The sequence below is a fragment of the Bos indicus genome, chromosome 22, assembly GCF_029378745.1.
Source record: "Bos indicus isolate NIAB-ARS_2022 breed Sahiwal x Tharparkar chromosome 22, NIAB-ARS_B.indTharparkar_mat_pri_1.0, whole genome shotgun sequence".
In the NCBI taxonomy this organism is placed as follows: domain Eukaryota; kingdom Metazoa; phylum Chordata; class Mammalia; order Artiodactyla; family Bovidae; genus Bos; species Bos indicus.
The window spans coordinates 47,657,266-47,675,239 of NC_091781.1; the positions used below are offsets into that span (position 1 = coordinate 47,657,266).

General features: G+C 55.2%; 1 protein-coding gene and 1 long non-coding RNA gene across 9 annotated transcripts in view; one reads left to right on the forward strand and one right to left on the reverse strand.

Annotated features, from left to right (window-relative positions):
* Nucleotides 1-17,974, reverse strand: part of PRKCD (protein kinase C delta) — a 34,594-nt gene that overhangs the window by 5,972 nt on the left and 10,648 nt on the right. For 2 of the 8 annotated variants that reach the window (XM_019984999.2, XM_019985001.2), the window contains 17 exons: nt 15,187-15,298; nt 10,752-10,885; nt 9,451-9,650; nt 8,137-8,197; nt 7,810-7,972; nt 7,679-7,710; nt 6,456-6,541; nt 6,060-6,189; nt 5,355-5,455; nt 4,570-4,702; nt 4,292-4,389; nt 3,952-4,125; nt 3,560-3,651; nt 2,928-2,990; nt 2,051-2,189; nt 1,712-1,900; nt 983-1,111 (listed from right to left, as the gene is read on the reverse strand). In XM_019984999.2, coding sequence (XP_019840558.1) covers nt 983-1,111; nt 1,712-1,900; nt 2,051-2,189; nt 2,928-2,990; nt 3,560-3,651; nt 3,952-4,125; nt 4,292-4,389; nt 4,570-4,702; nt 5,355-5,455; nt 6,060-6,189; nt 6,456-6,541; nt 7,679-7,710; nt 7,810-7,972; nt 8,137-8,197; nt 9,451-9,650; nt 10,752-10,866 — 1,905 coding nt within the window. In that variant the 5' untranslated portion in view covers nt 10,867-10,885; nt 15,187-15,298. Of the gene's footprint in view, nt 1-982; nt 1,112-1,711; nt 1,901-2,050; nt 2,190-2,927; nt 2,991-3,559; nt 3,652-3,951; nt 4,126-4,291; nt 4,390-4,569; nt 4,703-5,354; nt 5,456-6,059; nt 6,190-6,455; nt 6,542-7,678; nt 7,711-7,809; nt 7,973-8,136; nt 8,198-9,450; nt 9,651-10,751; nt 10,886-13,788; nt 13,820-15,186; nt 15,299-17,974 lie in introns of those variants that run through there. The other 6 variants (XM_019985005.2, XM_019985003.2, XM_019985002.2 and 3 more) reach the window with 6 other exon arrangements.
* On the forward strand, nt 8,416-9,573 carry LOC139178620 (uncharacterized). The gene is made up of 3 exons (XR_011563015.1): nt 8,416-8,925; nt 9,299-9,362; nt 9,485-9,573. It is a non-coding gene; the product is annotated as an uncharacterized lncRNA (long non-coding RNA).

Below are 17,974 nucleotides of genomic sequence, written 5' to 3' on the forward strand. Positions count from 1 at the left end.
TGTACAGCAACCCTGCTTTCCCTGGAAAGCATCTGGCCTCAGCCTGGCCGAGCCTCCTCAGCCCTGCCCGCATCCCATTTCCTCTCAGACCTACTCCAAACTCTGGATCCTGGCTCCTGCCGACAGACCCTCCTCATGGCAACTGATGGTGTGTGGCCTCGTGACATCTCTTATACTGATGTCTTTTATCATAAATGATCATCGGCATGCAAGTTTCTTATCTCTCTGAGGAGCTGGGGCCCTCCAGTTCTGGGACTGGGCCTCCTACTCTGCTGTGCATGCAGCCCAGCTCAGTGCTCTGCACTCAGAAGGCGCTCAGCATTTTCAATATTTATTGCAAAATGGATTGAATGGGTGGATGGATAGATGGAAGGAGGGAGGCTTTAACTCTGATTACCAAAGCATACTCCCCTGCACACAGTGGGTGTTAAAGAATGTATGGTTGGACTTCCCTGGTGGCGCAGTGGATAAAAATCCACCTGCCAAGGCAGGGGACATGGGTTCAATCCCTAGTCTGGGAAGATTCCACAATGCCTCAGAGCAACTAAGCCCGTGCACCACAACTACGAAGTCTGTGTGCCTGGAGCCTGTGCTTCGCAGTGAGAAGCCACTGCTCTGAAAAGCCCATGCACCACAACAAAGAGCAGCCCCCGGTTGCTGCAACTAGAGAAAGCCTGCATGACACGATGAAGACTCAGTGTAACCATAAATAAATAAATCAAAGAGAATGTATGGTGAAGGGTGCTGGATCCACTGCTAGCAAATGTTTGTTGAATGACTGACTGAGGAGAGACCATGAGAACACAAGGGTAGAGACTGTGACTCAGCCTGCCAGAAGGCTTGGGAGAGCTCGTCAGAAGAAGGGAGAGGAGGAGAGCATGTAAATGATGCAGGAGGGAAGGGCAAAGCAGGAGAAGCCCACCTGGGAAGGCAGTAGGGGGCAATGTGGAGTCGTAGCCCCCACCGGAGTCGGATTACATACCACTTTGGGCTTGAAGGGTGGCTCCACTGCACGTTTCTCCAGCAGAACCCAGTTGATGGTCTTGAAGAAGGGGTGGATTTTGATGTTCCCTGTCACTCCCAGCCTCTTGCTTACATCCCGTTCAAGCAGCTGCAACCCAGCAAAGGAACCTGGTTAGCACCCAAGGGCTGCAGGAAATGGGTTCCCCAGAAAACTCCCAAGCAGGCCCAGGGGTACCCAGGCCAGTCTGGCCCAGCCCAGCATCACACCCCAGAGCCTCTGGGGTAGAGGAGTCCTCTCTTGTCTCTGCTCCCAAGTCTGCATGGATGGGGGCTGCTGGGACTCTCAGCGGGTGGGATTTGTGAGTAAAAGCAATGGTCATTTACTGGGTGTTTACCGTCTGCCTGGCACAGGCCTGAGCATCACACATTTATGTTTCCCCCGACCCAGAAGTCTGTGAGAAAGGTTCTCTCCTAGCTTCATTTTGTAGATAAGGAGACAGACTCAGAGTTTAGCCTAGGGTCTATCTGTCTCCTGACCCCAAGCCTGTCACTGCCATGCCAGATTAACTCAGTGCAGGGAACCCAGATAGGAGGTCCTGGGATCACAGAAGGAGGGTGACTCCCCCAGGTGGATGAGGACCAGAGCATCAGCAAGGCCGCCATCCCTGAGACAGGGGGCTTCTGGCACTCCCAAGACCTGGTATCTGCCAGCCCTCACCCCGGGCCAGCCCCGCCCAGGGCCTCCCACCTTCTCCAGGATGTCCTTGGACTCCTTGGTGATCCAGCGAGGATAGTATGGTGAGTCTAAACGGATGGACTCGAAGAGTTCGTCCTCATCATCACCATGGAAGGGGGACTGACCAATGAGCATCTCATAGAGAAGGACTCCGAAGGACCACCAGTCCACGGAGAACGAGTATTTCAGGCCCTGCAGGATCTGGAGTAGACAAAGTGTGGGAGCTGAAGGGGCCCCGGAATACAAGCCGGGCCAGATCTCCTCAGCTTCCCAGTTGTGGCTCAGACATCACAACTCACGCCCGCCCTGTGGAGGCGAGGTGTTGGCCGGGGCCGGGAGGGTGCCGCTCACCTCGGGGGCGATGTAGTCAGGGGTGCCGCAGAAGGTGCTGGCCTGTCTGTCCCCGGACATGTTCTCCTTGCACATGCCGAAGTCGGCAATCTTGATGTGGCCACTGTGGTCCAGCAACACGTTGTCCAGCTTGAGGTCCCTGTGGGGAAAGGACAGGAGAAGGAGTCATTAGGGCCCACTCCCCTCCTCCAGGCAGCTCCCCCCGCCATGTACCCCCCGTCAGTCTAGCACTGAGGAGGGCAAAGAAGTGCTAAATATATGTGCTTCCTGTAAGCTGGCTACTGCGTGTTCGACACACACCATCCTACTTCCCTAGAGTGAGTCAAGGCATGGACGGCATGTTATAATGTGCATCTCACACCACCTTTCAAAGCCTGGAGCCTAGTACTCAGTACACACTGTCCCATGGATTGGTTTCCCACTTGACGACATCCCCTGGCATCATCCAACAGCACAGAGCCCGGCCTCATCCTTTGGCATGGACACATATTAACAGCAGGATAGGACTGTCATTTATTGGGTGAGAATTTATGAAATCAGTCCCTGTGGGTGGAAGTTCAGAGTGCTCGGATGGGGCTTTAGAGGGAGACATCACAGGGAGAGAGACACCATACTAGTCAGTGCTGTGCTCCCTGACTGGCATCGAGTATGCTTGGGGAGTTCCCAGTTCCCGGAGCTGTGCTAGCCTCAGCTAAGGGGCCACAAGGAATTCTAGCAATGGAGTAGGTGGTTTAGGCAAATACCCAACTAAAAGACCGACTCCATGCAGAGATGGGGCCACAGCTGGACCGGGCCCCATTCAGAGCACTTCAGAGGATATGATGTAGTTGGGGCCTCCCCTCCTAAACAACACCCCCTCATCTCCCGATCCCCGCACCTGTAAATGATCCCTTTCTGGTGCAGAAACTGTAGTCCACAGACTATCTCAGCTGCGTAAAACCTGGATGAGACAACACACACACACACACATACAGTGTCCTGAGATTTCTATGAGCAGCCCCGGCTTCTTCCTAGGTCTTCTTCTATCCCCCCAGGGACAGGAAATGCTGTGCATAACTTCACAGACAACCTGGGCCTCATCAAGTACATCTTGTTTCGGGCAAGTAGGGGCTGGTAGCCAAGACAGGAAAGAAAATTAAGAAGGCAAAAGCTCCAAAGGAGACTATTCTCTGTCCCGAGTGTGTGTGTTTATACAGATATGCCTATGTGCACACACAGTTTAGCGGTGCATGCAGGTTTAAGGGCCACCCATCTGGGTCCTGCATTGAACAAGATCACCCACCTGGCTGAGGCCCAAGGAGGGGACAGGATCTGGCATATGACCAGGCTGGGTTCCCAGCCACAGCTCACCCACCACTCCTGGCTTCCCACACTGGGCGGGGGATGGCCCTGGCCACCCCAAGTCTCTCCAACCCCAGCTCCAGCCCAGGCTAGCTTCTCCAGGGGGCAAGGAGAAGGAATGGAAGGCAGGCGGGCAGAGGGCTCTTCCCCCCATGGGGCCTCGCATACGTGGCACGGGAGAGCTCGAAGCGGCCTTTGTCCTGGATGTGGTACATCAGGTCGCCCCCATTGAGGAACTCCATCACAAAGAACAGGTGGTCCTGCGGGGGCGGGAGGATGGTGAGCAGAGGGACAGAAAACGAAGGGAGGCACCCTGACAGGATCACCAGGGGCAGGCCCTAACAGGATGTAGGGAACAACCCTGTCCTGGGGGACCTGCGGGGGGAAGAATAGCCCTGCCCTGAGACATCTGAGGATGGGGGAACTCAGCCCTGCCTTCAGGGATCTGAGGAAGAAGAAGGGGCCCTGTTTTGGCAAGTCTCAATGGGAGATACAGCCCTGACCTGAGCAACTGAGGAGGGCTGTGGGCCAGGGGCACTGACAGTGGGTGGGCCAGGCACCTTGGTCTGGAAGGTGCAGAAGAGGTGGGTGAGAAACGGATGATCCCCGGCGAGGGCCAGCACCCGCTTCTCCACCATGGTGCACTCCACGTCGTCATCGATCAAGACCACGTCTTTCTTGAGAGCCTTGATGGCGAAGAATTCCTTTTTGCCCTTCAGCTCTGCGAGCAGCACCTGATGGATGTAACAGGGGTGCTGAGCGGGGGAGGGCCAGAACCAAGCCCAGGGTGCATGGCCCCACCCAACCGGGAAGCAGACAGAGAAGGTGGGAAGCAGGTGTCCCCGGGATTCTGGGCTCAGGTGGCTCAGGCTACCTACCCCGAGGCCATGGGGCCCTCACCTTCCCGAAGCTGCCTTTGCCCAGGACCTTGATGAAGGTGAAGTTGTCAATGTTGCACTTGGTGCTGCTCTCCCAGATCTTGCCGTAGGTCCCAGTTTCTGCCGAGACACAGCTGCTTCTGACTCTGGCCTCTGACCGGAGGCCCAGAAGGTGGCCCTGCCCTGCTGGATCCCTCCCAGCGGAGGGGCCTCCTCTACAGGTGCGTTCGACTGTGTGGGGAGACAGGGCCCCATGCTGGTGGGGGAGGGGAGGGGCTTTCTTGGAAGGCTTGGGCATACCTTTACCTGCGAGATCATCTCCAGAGACTCCTGGCTTCTTCTCAAAATTCTGGTAGATCCCAACAGTGTCTTGGGTCTCTGTTTCCTTCTTTACAGATCTCTGGAGGAGGGGGTGGGGGTTGGGGGGAGCGGCCTAGAGGTCATAGCATGGTCAGAACTCCCAACTCCGAGGGAGGACCCCAGCCATCCATAACTCCACCCTTAATGCCAATGGGGGACAGCGAGGGGCAGAGCCCAGGACCCCTGGGTGGTACGTGTGCATGTACACATGTGCGACAGAGTGCACACAGAGACACACATATACACACTTCTAGCACAGAGATGCCCTGCAGGTCTGAAAGGCACTGGTTACAAACAAAAGTTTTGGAAATTGAATCCTACGTGCCCAACCACTTAATAGAACCTTGTTTTTGCTGCTGTTGTTGTTTTCCTTCACTTGTGATAGATTCTACAATTTTAAAGTTTTGTGACATCCTTCAAGTTCCACCCACACGCCCAAACACACACACACACAAAACACAAACATATAAAGGCTTTAGTTCCAAGAGTTCCAAACTTGTAGTCCTCCAGGTTCACCCTCAGAGCACTGCTTGAATAACTAATACCGTACGAGAACAAGCCCACCACTTTCTAAGGACCAGGCCTTGAAATGGATCTTCCAGAAGTGGGAAGATCCTAGGTATAAATGCCCCTCACTGCAGTTCACCCCCCAGGAGTGAGCATGAGCCTGGACTGGTCCCCAACCCCAAGACCCTCTGTCCAGGCTCCCCACAGTGCCTGCCCACCTGGCTAACTTGGTTCAAGGCCTCGGCCAAGAGCTTCTGGTTGATGCCACAGAGGTTGGCCACTTTCATCTGGCACTTGTGATGCACGTTCATGCCACAGTCTGTGGTGGGAAGAGAAGCACATCATCAGGGCTCTGGCCCAGGCTGGCAGCCAGTAGGGCGGGGAGGGACGGAGGAGAAAGGAGGGCAGGGTCTGCTGGGTTTCCTGCCTTTAGAAAAAGATGTGTCTGAAATCATCACCACAAACCTTTTCTTACTTAAAAAATGAAAAACAAATGTCTGGGACAAACTAAAGAAGTCCCTTTTCCTCCAGAGGTCTCTTGCTACAGTGAAGCTGGAGGTGGCGGGGAGGGCCAGTGAGGAGCATGTTTTAAGCTGCTGAGACAGGCCCCTCCAACTGAGCACCTTCTGCACCATGTTCCTCAGTGACTGGGGCCAATTCGACTCTAAGCCCCGTTTTATAATTGAAGACATGGAGCTTAGAGCGGTGGGGCCACCTTCTGATGGTCTCATAGCAGTAAAGGGTAGTCGGCTGGGCCAGTGGGGAGGGGCCAGGAGGCCTCACCCACGTGAGATTCCCCAAGTGAGGGAGCAAAGGCAACCTTAGCGGGTCCTGGTTTCCAGGGTCTGGGTGAGTTGGGCCCTCCCTTCCCACCCCTCCCACCCCCACCCACCCCTCCTACCCCTGCCCCCACCGGCATGCACCTTCACACTTTAATCCCTGCTTCACCAGCCCCCAGAGCAGGCTGCCACAGTGGTCACAGAAGGTGGGGCTCATGTAGTTATAAACCTTGAACCGGTGCGGCATGTCGATGTTGAAACGTTCTTTCTGGAACTGGGATGCAGGATCATGGGTCAAAGGTCATATGCCAGCTCCAGCCCCTTCCTCACCCCTTAACTTTCCCCAACCCAACCCCACACACGGTAGATTTCCCAAGAGGGCCTCATGGGGAATGGGAAATCCAGGGAATCCCAGGGGTCAACCCAGGAGAAAGAAGGATGAAGGAAAATAGGGAGGAAGGGTGACCCGACAGGGAAGGGGTGGGGACAGCCCAGATTCCACCCCCACTCCCCCCACTGCCGCCCTGGGCCCAGCCTCACTATGGTGTCCCGACTGTTGGCTGCAGTGCCTGTACACCGGCCGATGATCTTGTCGATGCATTTCTTGTGGATGGCAGCATTACATTCTTGAGGAGGCACAGGCCCAGGAGGGGGACAAGAAGGCCCAGGAGGGGCAGAGTGTGAGCTGGCGCCTGCTGGCCCAGTCACAAAGCCACCGTTCTCCCCGACCACCCACACCCTCACTCCACAGAGGCCTCGGCCCCGGAGCTTGATTTTTCTCTCCTCCCGCCAGTCCCTGTGGGAGGCGCCTGGGAAGGATGGGGCAGGGAGGACAGGCTGATCTGGGGTAGGGAGGCCTCAGAGATTAGGGAAGGCTCAAGGAGTCTCAGTGGGCAGGGGGTGGGGCAGAAGTGAAGGATGGGGTGGGGATGGCACTGAGAGAACTGGAGGCAGGGGGGTCCTTGCTGTGGCCCAGGACAGCATCCAGCTCCGAAGCTCTGTCACCCTCTCACCGCCCCCACACACTGACACACACACACACACAGATGCACCCCTACACAGGGACCCTCGGGCACACATACACAGCAGAGTAGTAAGGACAAGACTTACATAGCATGCTTACAGTGCACCACTCACACTTAGAACACAGCTTTACATATTTTACCCCATTTGGTCTTCACCATGACTCTATTATCCCCATTTCACAGATGAGGAAACTGAGACACAGAGAGGTTAAGTAACTGTGCCTAAGGTCTGACAGCAAGGAAGTGGCAGCACCGGCGTTCAGACCCAGGCAGGCTGGCTCCAGAGCCTCTGCTCACTACCAGTGGCCCACACCACCTTGTGCACGCACCATCATGGTGTGCTGGTTATGTGTGTACCCAGATGCACACAGGTCTAAACAAGAGCACATGTGTAGCCAGGGACGCACTGGCAAAGCTCTGATAGCCTCTCTGGGGGGAAAGAGCCCTGATGTGCAGTGCTGGCGGGTTCTGTGTGCGTACTCCACTGGGGCCTCTTTCAGGCCAGTGTGACATCACTGAATGGGAAACGCTGGGAAGAGGCTCTCCAGCTCTGGCACTCACTGATGCAGTTATCGTCCACACACGCCCACCCGCCTGGAACACCACACACGCAAACACACACACAGGCTTCTTGCAGACACACCATCCCAACACAGAGACACAGACTTTGCTGTGAATGCACACAGGCACACATGTGCATACGCTTGCGCATACAGACCGGGCCGTGGAGACACTTACGCCTGCACTTGTAGCCTTGCTTGTTGAGACCCCTGAAAGGCAAGTGGCCAGTCTGGGTGAGTGTGGGGAAGGCCAGGGATGGCGGCCGTCCTTCCCCGCTGCCCCACCCCGGTGGGCACAACCAGTCTCACCAAACAAACTCTCTGCACACGGAGCAGAATGTGGGCTGCCCAAAGAAGGTGGCGATGAACTCGTGGTGCCTGATGTAGTGAATTTTGGCCTGTTTGATAGCTCCACGGCGGTTCATTGTTGGGAACTTGGCCTCGTCTTCACCCCGCATAGACTGCTTGCAATCTGGGGGCCGGTGAGCACAGAAGTCAACTCTGGCCCTTGGGAGGGGCCTCACCCTTTCAGTCCCTCCCAGGGCAGTCCCAGCCAGACCGCTGATGGAGGCTTCTTCCCTAAACCTCCATTCTGGCCTCTGAACCCCACCCCCAGCCCAGGTAGGGAGGGCTTACCTACGTCTTCCAGGAAATACTGCACCGACATCAGCACCTTGGCCTGGGGTTGCAAGTCCAGCTGCAGGGGTGAGGGTTGGGGAGTCAATGAGGGCGGGCCTGGGCCAAGCCAGACTCAGAACCCGCCCCCATGGTTGGTCCCTCAAGGCCCAGGGAGTCCTGGCCTCCCGCCGGCCACCTGTCTGCCCAGAGTGGGCAGGGCCCCACCCCTGAGCCCCGCCCCCACCCCTCATCCTGGGGTATTATTACATTTGGGGAAGTGAAAGGATCCAGCCCACACCCAGCTTGGCCACATGGCCCTGGGAACAGAGTGGGAAGGGAAACTCCCCACCCTCAACCCTGGCCACCCCCTTCACTAGGATCTTAGAATGTAGGTACCTCTCCCTGCCCCCCAGACATACATAGGCACATGCGTACTGAAACGGGGTGCTGGTTCTCTCTCTGTGGCCAGTCTCCTCACACAGACTGGCTGGTCCTCAGGACAGGACCCTCAGCTTCCCCAGACCCGGGGCCTGGAGCCTGACTGTGTCCACTGGGGTACTGGACGGACACACGAGCTGTCTCTGCCTGATTATTCAAGACTGCGTGCAGCCCCCAGATCAACCTCGGTCCTGGCCAGTTCCTTCACCCCTCACTGGAGGCTGAGCAGAGTCAAAGGGTCTTTCCTGGGGCGGGGGGCGGGGAGCCTACATGTAACCCCAGGGGGTAGGGATGCTCTGCCAGCATGGGTATCCTGTGGTCACAAGGGACACTCGGCCACATGTGGATGCAAAGTCCAGGTTTGGGCAGGTGAGTGGCGGGCTATGATCCTGCTCCCCACCCCTTTGTTGTGGAAGATCATAACTGGTGTTCCCCAGTGCCTGCCCGGGCCTGGAATATCTGCGAACATTCCAAACAGAACTGGGAACAATGGGGGCCTCTGGGAAGCAGGGCCTGGGGCCTGGTGTTGGGGCCAGGAGCTGCCCTTTTGTATAGCTTGTTTAACTCCGTACATCCTGCCTTTGCAAAATTAAAAGGGAAAAAATCAGCCACTACAATAGGAGGTCTCTCTCGAGAGCTGCCTGAGGGCCAGGTGCTGCAGTAAACCCTTCACCTTCAGCTTTTCATTCCATGGAACAATCGACCCCAAGGTAGGTCTCTTTAGCAGCTTCTCCTTTTACAGATTCAGAAACGGACTCAGAGAAGCTAAGGATTTGATGACTCGCAGGACCAGGATTCAAACCCAGGTTGTTGGTGGCCAGAGCCTGGGGTGCCTTTGGCCATCCCCGCTCCCTTTGCCCACCCATGTTGCGTGCCCGTGGCTGCGCCCCTCACCCAGAACTCGGCCTTGCCATTGTTCTTCTTGCAGCGCTCGGCTAGCACTGACACACCCACCGTCACCTCCGACATTGGCTCTTCGGCGGCTCGCATCAGCACTATCTGGATAACGCGGCCCTCGTAGATGTGAGCATCGAATGTGGACTTCCACTCAGGGTACATGGTGGGCTTCTTCTGCACCAGCGTCTTCCCGCGATCTGCAATGGGCCAGGCGGGCAAGGTTGGGCTAGGGCCCCTCTGTCCCTCCCTCCCCATGGCCTTCCATACTGTGGAGTCTGCCTGCTCTCTCCCCAGGGCCCAGGTCTCCATGCCTCAGCCCTCATGATCTCACTCATTATCTGTTCCAGAACACAGAAACACCGGCCGTTCCCTGAGGGCGCCCTCACTAGGTTCCACCCTGAGCCTTTGTTCTTGCTATTTCCTTCTCCTGTGACCCTCTTCCTCCAGCCCCTCTTAGATGTCACATTCCCTTACACATTCACTCAGTGAACACTGCTGCGGGCTCCCACATGCCAGACATGATACTTGGAGGCAAAGAACATGGTGCCCGTCCTAGAGCCCCAGTCCTAGGCAGAGACATGAATCAATTCACCCCTCAAGTGAATATTAAATCATAGCTGTGATGAGACTGAAGAGGGCAATGTCAGTGGGTCTAGACCTACCCATGGTCAGGTGGCCTGCCCCAGCCTAAGAGTCAGGGAAGGCTTCCTAAAGGAAGGGACAGCTCAGCTGAGACCTAAAGGATGACAAGGGTTCACCAGGCAAGGACAGATGCAAGCAGGAATGATGTGAGATGTTTGCTTCTTCCAGGAAGCCCTCCCTGACTGCAGCCTGGGATGGTACCTCATCTGGATTTCCCTATCACAGGATTCACTGTCTGGCTCCCCCACCTGACTGTGAACCCCATGAGGGCAGAGCCTGGTCAGCCTTGGAGCATGGCAGTGTCCTCTGTTCCCAGCACAGGCTGGCACAGATGGACACATGGAGCTCCTGCAAGGAGCCCATTCTTGGGCAAAACAACAAATGGGGAGGAACCAGAAGCCCTGGGCCCCAGGGAAGGTTCCATATAGCCAGTGCAGGAGGTCCTATAGGCAAGTGGGTAGTCTCTACTGTCCTGCACTGCCAGGTGAGCTGGGCAGGGAGATGAGGACAAGGAAGAGAAGGATCCCTCAAAAGTTCTAGAACAAGACACAGTTCTTCCCACTGCCGTCGCCTCCTGGCTCTGAGTTCCCTGCACCACTGGCAATTCCCTGTTGCCAGTGGCTGCAGCGTGGGTGGGGTCCAGCCTCCAGCCCTACCTGTGCTGAGAGCCTCCTTCATCTTCACAGCACAGAAGGGCTGGCTTGCCTCGTCCGCGGCCTTCAGGGAGCCCAGCTCGTAGGAGTTGAAGGAGATGCGCAGGAACGGTGCCATGTTGGGGCCTGCAGTGGGGCTGTGGAGACAGAAGACCTGAGGCAGGCAGCAGGCACAGCCTGGAGAGGGTGGTCAGGTTGCCACTCCCCTCAGAGCTCCCACACGGTGCTTAAAAGGCACTAGTCCTAGTTGCCAACATTAAAATGGAGTTTTACATAAGACGAGATTGGTGACTTCCCGATGAAACTGGAAGGTGTGACATCAGGCCCACTGGGCAATATCTGGGGGCACCGCCCCCTTGGTTGAGCACCCCTGCCAGTTCACTCTAGTTCAAAGCCCTGCTTTCACTTCTCTCCAAATCCTACCTGGGCCCTGGAGACATGTGAGCCTGTGACTTCCATCTCATTTATTTGGAGAGTCAGTCATTCAATGCCCCCTTTAACAGCCAATGGCTGGGCACCTACTACGTGCAGGTACCTAGTATACGCTGGGCTCCAGCACCTCAGTGGCAGCCAAGATGGGAAGGACAATACCCCATCCTCCTTGCCCCTTGCAGCCCACCTTGGTTTTCATAGTTGTTTTTTGCCCGTAACTACCTAGGCAGACAGGGCTTCCCTGATGGCTCAGTGGTAAAGAATCTACCTATAATGCAGGAAACACAAATTCGATCCCTGGGTCAGAAAAATCCCCTAGAGAAGGAAATGACAACCTACTCCAGTATTCTTGCCTGGGAAATCCCATGGACAGGGGAGCCTGGTGAGCTACAGACCATGGAGTCGCAAAGAGTCCAACATGACTTAGCGACTGAGCACGGCACCCAAGTAGACAACCAGGGTCAAGATGATTACCCCCACTTTTCCCACAGGAAACTGAAATCCTGAGGATGAAGCAGAACCTAAAGCTGAGAGTCTACTAATTAAGTCCCCATTTCATCTGGAACCAGGGTAGTAAAAAGCCCCACCCAGATCGGTATGCCTGACACTTCTGAACCCGAGCCCCTTGGTGCCTCTTGCCTACCTGGAAAGTTGCCTGCACTCTTAAGTTAACTTTTTCCCAAATATAAAACTATTTTAATATTAAACATAATGCTGAATTTGCTTCTTATACCACACATGTTGGCCCCACACACCCCCATTCCTCACAGTTCCTCAAATCAATGGTCATGACAGGTGACCCTGAGGGTCTTTTGGCTTGTCATCGTGGAGGATGCTCAGCTGTGCAAGCCACAGGTGCACACTCATACACCTGCCCAGACACTGGCTCTGGGTCCAGGGTCCATAGGGGAGAGCTCCACCACCATGGCTGCAGGAATGCTCACTCATGTATATCTACATATACACAGCCTTGCTCCATCCTGAACATCAGATGGCACAGAGGCAGATTAAGACACCACCTTGGCCCTGGGATGTCTCCCCTAGCTCCTCCACATGGCTGCAGAGCAGGAGCCAGGCCTGCTGGGAGTTCCAAGCCCAGATGAGCTCACAGGAAACACTGACCTCAGCCTGCAGCCCAGCCCAATGGTCCAGCCAGTCCTCTGAAGCCAGCCACTAGAATATAGAAGAGGGACCAGGCAGCACAGACTCCACCATGTCCCTTGCCCGGGCCTGGCTCCTACTTAGAAGGAGTGAGCGTGGGTGTGTGAGCTCACGTCTGAGACCAGCCACACTGACCTCTCAGCAGGCAGGGAGGGAAAGCCATCTGTGGGCTGCTGCCGCCTCCTCCCTGGGCCCCAAGCAGGCATGAGTATGCAAGCTGGTGTTAGGGGAAGGCGGGGGCGTACATGCGGGTGTGACTCCATGGCCATGGAGATGTGTGTGCCTGTGAGGATGTGTGAGTGCGTGACAGGCGGTGGGTACACAGTGTTGCACTGGACAGTGAGCTGCACAGGCCTGGCTGGGAGTGCATGTCGGAGCCCGGGTGAGGGTCTCAAATTTCTAAGCAAAAGGCTATTGAACTCATCCTGTCACCCTGTGTGGTCTGGGGTTCCGGAAGGATCAGCATGACCCCTACGCAGCACACACTTGCCTCGTGTCTGCAACCACATTCCAGGGCCTGACCCTCAGCACACATGGCTCAGCCTCAGGCTTCCCAACAGGATAAACCATCCTGGCAGAGGGGCCCAAGTCTCGGTCATCCTCATCCCCCAGATGAGGCACAGTGCCTTGCTGGAGGGCTGCTGCACTGACGAGAACTTGTACAGCCAACAGCAACGCCACAAGACTCAGATGGGGGCCTCTTGCCACCATCACCCCTTCTTGCTAATGGCATCCCTCCTTCCTCTGTGCACCATCCTTCATAGCTTACAAAGTACACTAATATCACCACATCCAGGTCTCCAGGCTCCTAGTAGCCTGGAGATAACTGACCCTACCTCTCAGAGAGGAAAACTCAAGTCTCCAGGAACAGAGCTGCTTATCCTGAAGTGGCCAACGGGCTCAGCACCTGCAGGCTGGCTCCTCATCCCCCGCCCCCATCCCCATCTCCCCTCAGGGCCCAGTCCAGGTGGCCCATGGGCTCTGGGTCACCGAGCAGGAGCCAGCCGTCCACAGGACCATGGCAGAGACAGAGTCATCAGTCTGCCCTCCAGCTCTGCAGCACTCAGAACAGCTGGTGCTTGCAGTCAGTTAGAAGCCACCGGAGGGAAAACCACAACCACAGTGGGCCCTGTCCTGGCCCCAAACCTGCACAGTCCGACCGCAGTGTCATGAAGAAGAGGACCACGGGCTGCCCTGGGGCTACCTGGCAGTAACCCAGGGTGAGGTCACCTAGCCCCAACTACCTAGGACTAAAACTAGAGCACGGGCCCCAGCCAGGTTCCCCACACCATCTCCACCCCAACTGCACTGTGTGGATCCCCAGAGGAAGAAAGACACTGTAAGCGGACGTCATCTTCCATCGATCTCGCCATGAGACCCTAAGAGAGGTCCTGGGCCCTGGCACACCGGGTCTCCCTGCACAGCGGAGCCAGAGTCACTCACCTACCTTGCAAAGCCTCTCAACACCGGTGGGAAGGCCAGGGGGTGGAGTGATGGCACAAAAACAAGGTGAGCCAACTATTTATAGCCCTCATGCAAATTGGCTTAGGTCCACAGGCCCCAAAGGAAGGCCGCTGGCTCAACCTCATCCCTGCTCTGCAGGCCCCCGTAGGCAGCAGGGGTTGGACTCCACATAGGCCTCCATGGGGACTAGCTCCTTGGAGCCAGCCGAAGCCAGCCAGACCCTTCCCGACCACCTGTCTCTACTCTTCTGCTTCTCTAGCCCACAATAGAGGCAACCCTATGAAGCAGAGAGCACTGGACTTGGAGTCAAAGGGCCTGGGTGTGAATCAGCGCCCTCACTTATAAAAAAAAAAAAAAGATCATCCTTCTATACAGATGGCTAATAAACACATGAAAAAATGCTCAATATCACGTATTATTAGAGGAACGCAAATCAAAACTACAATGAGGTATCACCCCACACTGGTCAGAAAAGCCGTCATCAAAAAATCTACAAACGATAAATGCTGGGCAGGGTGTGGAGAAAAGGGAACCCTCTTATACTGTTGGTGGGAATATAAACTGATAAAATCATTATGGAAAACAATATGGAGATTTCTTTAAAAACTAGGAATAAAACTACCATGTGACCCAACAACCTCACTACTGGGCACGTATCCTGAGAAAACCATTCTAAAAGACACATGTACCACAGTGTTCACTGCAGCACTATTTACAACAGTCAGGATGTGGAAGCAACTAGACGTCCATCAGCAGATGAATGGATAAAGAAGTTGTTTACATATATACAATGGAATAGTACTCGGCCATAAGAAGGAATGAATCTGAGTCAGATCTAGGGAGGTGGATGAACCCAGAGCCTGTAAAACAGAGTGTAATTCAGAAAGAGAAAAACAAATATCGTGTACTAACGCATATATACGTAATCTAGAAAAATGGTACTGATGAGCCTATTTGCACGGCAGCAATAGAGACACAGACACAGAGAACAGACTTGTGGACACAGTGGGGAAAGGACAGAGGGACGAATGGAGAGAGTAGCGTTGAAACATACGCAGTACCATGTGTAAAGTAGATAGCCAGTGGGAATTCGGTATATAACACAGGGAGCTCAACCTGGTGCTCTGTGACAACCAAGAGGGGTGGCCTGGGATGGGATGGGATGGGATGGGAGGGAGGGTTCAAGAGGGAGGGGACATATGCATGGCTGATTGATGTTGATGTACGGCAGAAACCAATACAACACTGTACAGCAATTATCCTCCAATTAAGAATTTTTTTAAAAAGATCTAAAAAAAAGATAAATTAGAATTAGAAAAAAAATTCATCCTTCTCTGAGGCCAACACACAACAGATTAAGCTTCTAATGGAATTAACTCACTTTATCCTTGTGTAGATCCCAGAGGTGCGTAATTTGCTGATGAAGAAACAGGCTCAGAGAGGCTAAGTGATTTGCCCAAGATCACACTGCTAATAAGTGCTAGAAGAAGGATCTGAAAAAAAAAAAAAAAGAAGGATCTGAATCCAGGCCTATCTGATGTTGCAGCCTACGTTCTTCCTGGCCTGCCATGTCAGGAAGAGGAGATGAAGGGCAAGAGAGGACAAAGGTAGAGATAGATAAATGTGCTGGGAGCAGTGTACAGGAACACATCCGTGAGGGTAGAGAAAACAAGGAGGGGGTGAGGGGACCAGAAGGTAAGTCTCCTATGCTTGACCACCCAACCCCCTCCAGGCCTTACCTTGGGGAGCCCCCTACTACTGTACAAAGAAGGTGGGTACAGACTCCTGAACTGCTACTACTTCTCCCACCCCAGACACTTGGGCCAGACTCCAGTTCTCAAAACCTGGGGAAGACCTAACTGGATCCCAGCCTCAGGGGATGAGGGCTTGCTGGCCCTACTCCCCACCCTGCCCTAGACTACAGCCCACAGGTAAGGAAAGGTGGTACCGGGCCAGGCCAGAGCAGGCAGCCTGCCTCCTCCAGGGAGGTGGAAACCTGCTCCTAGCCAGTCAGGGGCAGTGGGCAAGGCCGACCTCAAGGTGACCAGAGTGACTACACCAGCCGAAGTTACTGGTGCACGGAGGACGGTCGTGTACATTATACATTTCCTGTGTGTGTGTGTGAGGGTGAGTGTGTTCCAGTAAGTAAAGGGGGCAAATAGGAACACAGCCCGAGGGGCGTTCTCAGGAACAAGGATGAGCTTTCTCCTTTTTCTACAACAATCACGTGTAACCATTTTGTTAGAGGTAAAAAATAAATGGTACTGATGAGCCTATTTGCACGGCAGCAATAGAGACACAGACACAGAGAACAGACTTGTGGACACAGTGGGGAAAGGACAGAGGGACGAATGGAGAGAGTAGCGTTGAAACATACGCAGTACCATGTGTAAAGTAGATAGCCAGTGGGAATTCGGTATATAACACAGGGAGCTCAACCTGGTGCTCTGTGACAACCAACAGGGGTGGCCTGGGATGGGATGGGATGGGATGGGAGGGAGGGTTCAAGAGGGAGGGGACATATGCATGGCTGATTGATGTTGATGAAGCCAAAATACCTCCCAAGAGCTGGGCCTTCAGAAACTGACCTGTCCATCTCCTCTTTATACACATGGGGAAACTGAGGACGGGGTCCTGTCATTAAGGTTCTCTGGTCTCTAGATTCAGCTGGTTCCCTTCCACCCTAGTCCTTCCCTGGCATTTGGTTCTGCTTCACAGGCCACAGGGGGGTGCCTGCTGGACCGAGGGCCAAAGCAGAGCCCGAGAAGAGAGGCCTCGGCAGACTTTTGGGGGATAGTGTGAGAACATAAAGGGAGAGTCCCTCTCCAAGTCAGCCAGGGGAACAAGAGGAGGCAGGCTGAGGTCAAGCAAAGCAAGGGTGAGCAGGATCAGATGAGGCTCTGGTGAGCCTAGGCTCTGGCTCCCTTGAATGGACCCCTGAGGAGTAAGGAATACTCCCTTCCCATGCCACCCTCCCTCCCAACACACACCTGCCCAGCTCGGGGCGGCCCCTGCCACCTACCCACAAAAGGCACCACCTGCTGACAGTCAAGGCGGGTGGTGGCAGCAGCAAAGCAAAGTGGGGCAGTGTTGGCCTAGGACCTCTGGGGTTGCAAATCCTGCCTGAGGGGAGCGCAAAGTCCAGGCCACATCAGTCCCGAGGGGTGACCGGAGGGAGGAGGACCCAGGAAGCCCAGGTAATGGAAGGGAAGGAACGAGAGAGACAGTGTGATGGCAGCAGGGAGCAGGGTTTGCCCCAGTAGGGTTACAACAGGGTGAGGGGGCTGGGCGTGGCAGAAGCTGCCAGGCAGGGCAGGCAGGCAGGCAGGCAGGCGGGCAGGCAGCAGTTCAGCTGGGAGGCTGGCTTCCCCAGATGGCCTTCCCAGACGGAAGCAAGTTAAAGAGGCTACAGGGGTTTCACAACCCAGGAAATGGGCTCAGCAAGAAAAGGAGGCGGGGGAGGGAAGGGCTAGCAAAGATCTTCCAAGGGCCTTCCCCTTGTGCCCGTGTCCCCAGCCCCCACATCCTGGGAGGAGGACCAGCCATGGTCCCAGGTCATGGGCAAGGCCCAGAGCAGGAGACATGTTCCCCCCACTCCAGGTCAGGACTAGCACCTTATCCCCCAGCTGAGACTCCAATCACTGTGGACTGTCCTCCTCTTCCCCAGTGACCCTTCCTGACTGTCACCACTCCCGGTCCCTCCCTGTTCCATTCTCACAGCTTGGAACCTCCTGGAGAAGGCCCGCCTCTCAGCCTGGCCCTGGCCTGCTCACCACCTCAAATCTTACCCCCTGGCCACTCTGTGAACACGTGCCTCCATCTGAAGCTCCCCTGTGCTTTTGCACACACTGTTTCCTCAGCCAGAATGTCCCCCTGAATTCCTACATATCCTTAAAGATCGCTCTGAAGTCCAGTCCTTTCTTCCCCGCTTTCCAGGAGGTCAGCAGCTCCTCCACCTCACAGGCCCTGGCAGGTTCCCCGGGTAGGTGTCTGGGATCACACTCAGCGGAGGACTTGGGCGTCTGCCTGGAGCTCAGCCTTCCCAGCTCCAGCCACACATCTGACTGTCCTGGGGACACTAAACACCTCCACTGCAGGTCAACCCAGCCCTCGGACAAGAATCAGAGGAGAAGCTGGGGCAGCACAACTCAATTTTTTGCCATTGTCAT